Source organism: Temnothorax curvispinosus, unplaced genomic scaffold, assembly GCF_003070985.1.
Source record: "Temnothorax curvispinosus isolate PA1 unplaced genomic scaffold, ASM307098v1 QBEX01012908.1, whole genome shotgun sequence".
NCBI classification, from domain to species: domain Eukaryota; kingdom Metazoa; phylum Arthropoda; class Insecta; order Hymenoptera; family Formicidae; genus Temnothorax; species Temnothorax curvispinosus.
In genome coordinates, this window is record NW_020222688.1 from 1,489 (window position 1) to 6,464 (window position 4,976).

General features: G+C 28.0%; 1 protein-coding gene across 1 annotated transcript; it reads left to right on the forward strand.

The window, feature by feature from the left end:
• Positions 1–946: 946 nt before the first annotated feature.
• Positions 947–2,480, forward strand: LOC112462889 (the record flags this gene model as incomplete). Its single annotated transcript, XM_025028954.1, has 3 exons — positions 947–1,021; positions 1,098–2,327; positions 2,420–2,480. Coding segments are annotated over exons 2-3 (1,291 nt in total), but the record flags the coding sequence as incomplete, so codon positions are not given.
• Positions 2,481–4,976: the final 2,496 nt, after the last annotated feature.

The following is a 4,976-nucleotide window of genomic DNA, read 5'->3' on the forward strand; positions in this document are numbered from 1 at the left end:
ACAGAAGGTTGGTTTACTTACCAATTTCTAAATCATTGACTACAAAAAATTAAGTTTTTAAATGAAAATGTATGTATTCCTACTATAAAAGATTCATCTAGAATTACAAGTACTGCAAGTCAAATTAGAAGAATATTACTAATATTTCCTTTAGCTGTTTTTGATAAATTGTCAGTCAAGAATATTGAGAATGATGTTTGGATGTTAGTATTGCATCTTTGACAAATATGTTCTTTAACATGTGCCCCTGCTCTATCTTTTGGTCAGATTGCATTATTACAGGAAAAGATAAATGATTATTTATCATTGAGAGTAAAATGTTTTCCAAATATCAAATTAAGACCAAAACATCATTATATTTCTCATTATCCCTGTTTAATTTTATCTTTTGGTCCGCTGAAACATTTATGGACTTTGAGATTTGAAAGTAAACACAGATATTTTAAGAATATTGTCAAACATTCCCAAAATTTTAAGAACTTAACAAAATTATTATCACACAAACATCAATTTTTACAAAATGAACAAAATATTAAAAATAGATACCATACTTCAGCAATAGTAGACAATGCAGAGGAATACACATCTGAACGATTTAATGATCAGATTTCTTCTATTATAACAAATTATTTTCATGACAAAGAAAATGAAAATGTAAAGTACATATCCTCACAAGTTACTTTTAGAGGTGTTACGTATAAAAAACATATGTATATCTGTGTAGGTAAAGATTGTTATGATTATTTCACTCTATGCAAAATTCAATATATTTTGATAAATAATTGTTATACAAACATTTATTTTTTGGGCACTATAACGAAAATTATACACAATCCTGATTTTGGCGTGTATGAGGAGTTTAAAATTGAAAGTGTAGATTACAATGTCGAAAAAATCTTTTTGTTTCCGTATACTTGCTTACTTATGCCACATCCTATCCTTCAAAATGATTTACATTCCATTCCTGTGTATGTCTTTAAATACGAACCCATTGATTCATAACTTTGGATCTTAAAATTCTGTAAGCATGGCATTTTTTAATACTTTAGTATTACATATTTTAATTAATTATACACATGCTCCTTTTTACGTTGTAGATGTCTCATTTGTATAAAGTCTGGACTGCCGATAGAAAAAAGAAAATATCACTTATACTTCGTGAATCAGATAATATGCTGTCAGAGCTTATTGAAAAAAGTAGCACTAAGCTTGATATTGCTGGTTCTGTTCTTGTTATGGAAAAAGACGGAACAATAGTTGATGACAATGAGGTTGTAAAATTTTGTTTTGGTGAAATTTTTATGTTGCTACAGCCTGAAGAGTCCTGGTCTGCACAAAATGAGACAGAACTTAACACAACATTATCTGACACTACTTCACTTACATCATCTAGTTTCAAGGAAGGAACACTTTTTTCATACTCGTCAAGTTCGCAATCTACTGCTTCATCGCCCACATTTGAAACATGTAATAATAAAATACAACTGTCTAATAATATTTGGAAGAATTATCAAATACCATGGGATAAGTTAGAAATGTCAGTGATTAAAGAACTGGAAAATGGAAGTCGCAGCAAATATGCAATGACTGCTGTTGTAAACCGTATAGTTTCAGAAATGAGAAATATACAAGAATTCATACCAGCTAAAGCATTCAAGATAATAGCTGAACAAATTGTCAGCAAATACCCAAAAACTTTTAAAGACATGGATGAGGACGGCAAATGTTTTGGAGACGGATCTTATACATTATTTGCGAAACTTCGCGACCGAAATAATTACTTAAATAGACCACATATGAAACGATCTCTAAGCCATACTTTAACAATACCCCTAAAAAAACAAAAAAAAGTTATGTCTGCTAAAGCTGGATGTAGTAATTGGCAACCAGAAAAATTCCTTGATACAGAAACGGAAGAGACAGTAGAAGACAAAACTAAGTTTCTACGTGAAATAGTCAATGACGATTCATCAAAAAGAGATCCTAAGATACAACAGAAAATTATTTCGAATCTTGAAGCTACATATCCTGCACAAAGATTATATCTGAATAACGTTCATGATGTACCTACTATAATAGATATTAAAAATACATGGCCGATACTTTTACAAAAAAAATACATGTTTTGGCATTATGAAAAACTAATGGGATGTTCAATACATATTCTGAAGGAGGAAATGTTGAAAAAACAACACAAAATAGAAATTTACGGACATAAAAAATATAAAGATATCACTAATTCAAATGATCCGACAGAAATGAAAGTAATGAAAATTATTTTTAAACATTTCAAAGAAGATTTTGAAGAATTATTTAAAACATATTCGGTATGCATTAAAAAAATATGCATGTGTAATCTCTTTTGATTATGTCATTGTCTTACATTTAATTAACTACTGTTAATTTGTCAAATACACAGGAAGGAACTACCATGGAACATATAGAAGCACCAGTTATGACGCCATGCATCATAATTATAGGTAATTATTGTACTTGTAATACTAAATATATTATATATTTTCTTTTCTAGAAATTTTTTAATCTATCCTTGAATGTATATAAGTTTTCTAATTGCTCATATTTTTTATTATTACAGATGATACATCATGCCCAATATTCTATTTATATATAGAAAATATATTAATTGAAAAAACATGCTGCTTTTATGAAGCATTACAGATGTTAATGTCCAGTTATTACATTTTCAATATGGAGTATCCCGCAAGCAGTACATGTACATTGGAATTTATACAAAAATATTTTTTAAATATTTATCCAGTCTCAGGTTCGAAATCTCGAAAAACGGCAACAAAGTACAAAGTACTAACATTTTTTAATAAATTAAGAAATATAGATTCAGACAAAGAAAATACTTCTACAAACTAAGTACTACTGTAATATGAAATACATATGAAATATATATATATAATTGTAAGTATATTATTATATTACATTGTATTACACTCGTGTGTGCGTGTGCGTGTGCGTGTGTGTGTGTGTGTGTGTGTGTGTGTGTGTGTGTGTGTGTGTGTGTGTGTGTGCGGGTATGATAATAGTATTTTAATAACATATATAATAGCACACACATTTCAGATTTTATATTAGAGAGCATTATTATTTTTATAAAATTGATAATCATACATTTATTTATATATTCCTTTTATAATCTGTATTACTATTTTATTTATTTAGGTTCCTGTTTACACTACATATTACGACTATATAATAAGATGAATTCAGTTATTTTTCTATCACCACTTAAAGATCGAGACAGAAACCAATTATAGAGACGGTATAATACTATTCCGGTATGGGAATCTAACATGGGTGATGTACCAATAATTTGATATATTCCAAGAAGCGTTGTCAAACTGTATATTAATCATACATTAATTGTTTATTTCTTTTCTATCTACACTACAGTACGTTCTGTTATATTATTTCTACTGTCGTATTATATATCTTGTTTTTGTCGTGTAATTCTAACAATTCTATGAAAGACGATTTTGATATTAATTTGCATATTATTTATAAACTGTTTATAGATATATATACATATATATATTTAGATTGCAACGTGTAATATACATATACGTATATATATACACATACACATACATACATATACATACACATACGCATACATATACATATACACATCGTATACATATATATATTTAGATTGCAACGTTGTAATATTTTTGTCATATACTTCAGCATTTTCTATGTCGTGTCATATTGCTACTGTAGTATCGCTACTGTTGTTATATTTTGTCGTATTAATTGCTACTGTCGTATTGTATTGCTACTATCGTATAATTCCAATAATTCCATAAATCTCAAAAAGATGATTTTCATATAAAACTACACATTAATTATATAGGATATACATATATATTACAACGTTGCATTTCTTTTGTATTATATGCTTAAGTATTTTAGTATATCGTATTATTTCTCTACCGCATTATTGTTATAATTAAACAGTTTAGTTTCTTTGCATTACCAAATATTATTAATAAATTTACTTTGACTTGTGTATCGCTAATATTAAATTTTTAAATTATTTTTTGTCGCAAACGAATTTTTATTAAGTTTATATGGTTTTACTTTTATAAACATGATATGATTAATTTTTTCATAAGTATATATCTAATCCATAACAATTATGATCTTATTATTATTATTATCATATAATTACATTATAATAAAATATCTTTTATATCATGTATGCTACAATATTTATAATAAAATATAATTGAATTATTTTAAAACAGGATATATATATATTTCCCTAATTCATGCGGTATGCCGTGAATTGTATATAAATTTTTTTTACAGGCACAGGGACAGAAATGCCTGGCTATCTGAGTTGGTCGCATACAATCAAGGCACACTCGAAACGCGTGTAATTGTTCATAACATTACTGTTGAAACAACGAATCAGCATCGCCATTTCTTGAGTCATGACGATGTATTATTAGTTAAAACATTGCACGCGTTTTAAATGTGCTTTGATGATGCGGACAACTGTAGATAGCCATCAAGCATTTCCGTCCCCGTGCCTGTAAAAAAAGTTTTTTATGTAAATTTACACCATTTATAGTAGGTAATAAAGGGACCCTCACAAATAGGGTAAATTTCCTCGCGTTCGTAATTTTACAATACAAAGTAAAAGTAATGTCTTCATGTGTAATGAAACAGATTGTAAAAGTAAATTTACAAAGCACGGGAATAATGTAGAAACGGTAATGCAATAATACTTTTCTTAGTAGTATTATTAAACAATCAAACATTAAATTTACGAACCGAATCGGAAATATACAAAATGTTATGTAAAATTGAAATGTAAAATTGTAATTTAAGGTTACAGTACTGTAAAATTACAATAACTTTTCGTGCATTTTCGGTTCGATTCGTAATGATACGGTAACATTTCGTACATTTCCGGTTCGATTCGTAATGATACAGTAACA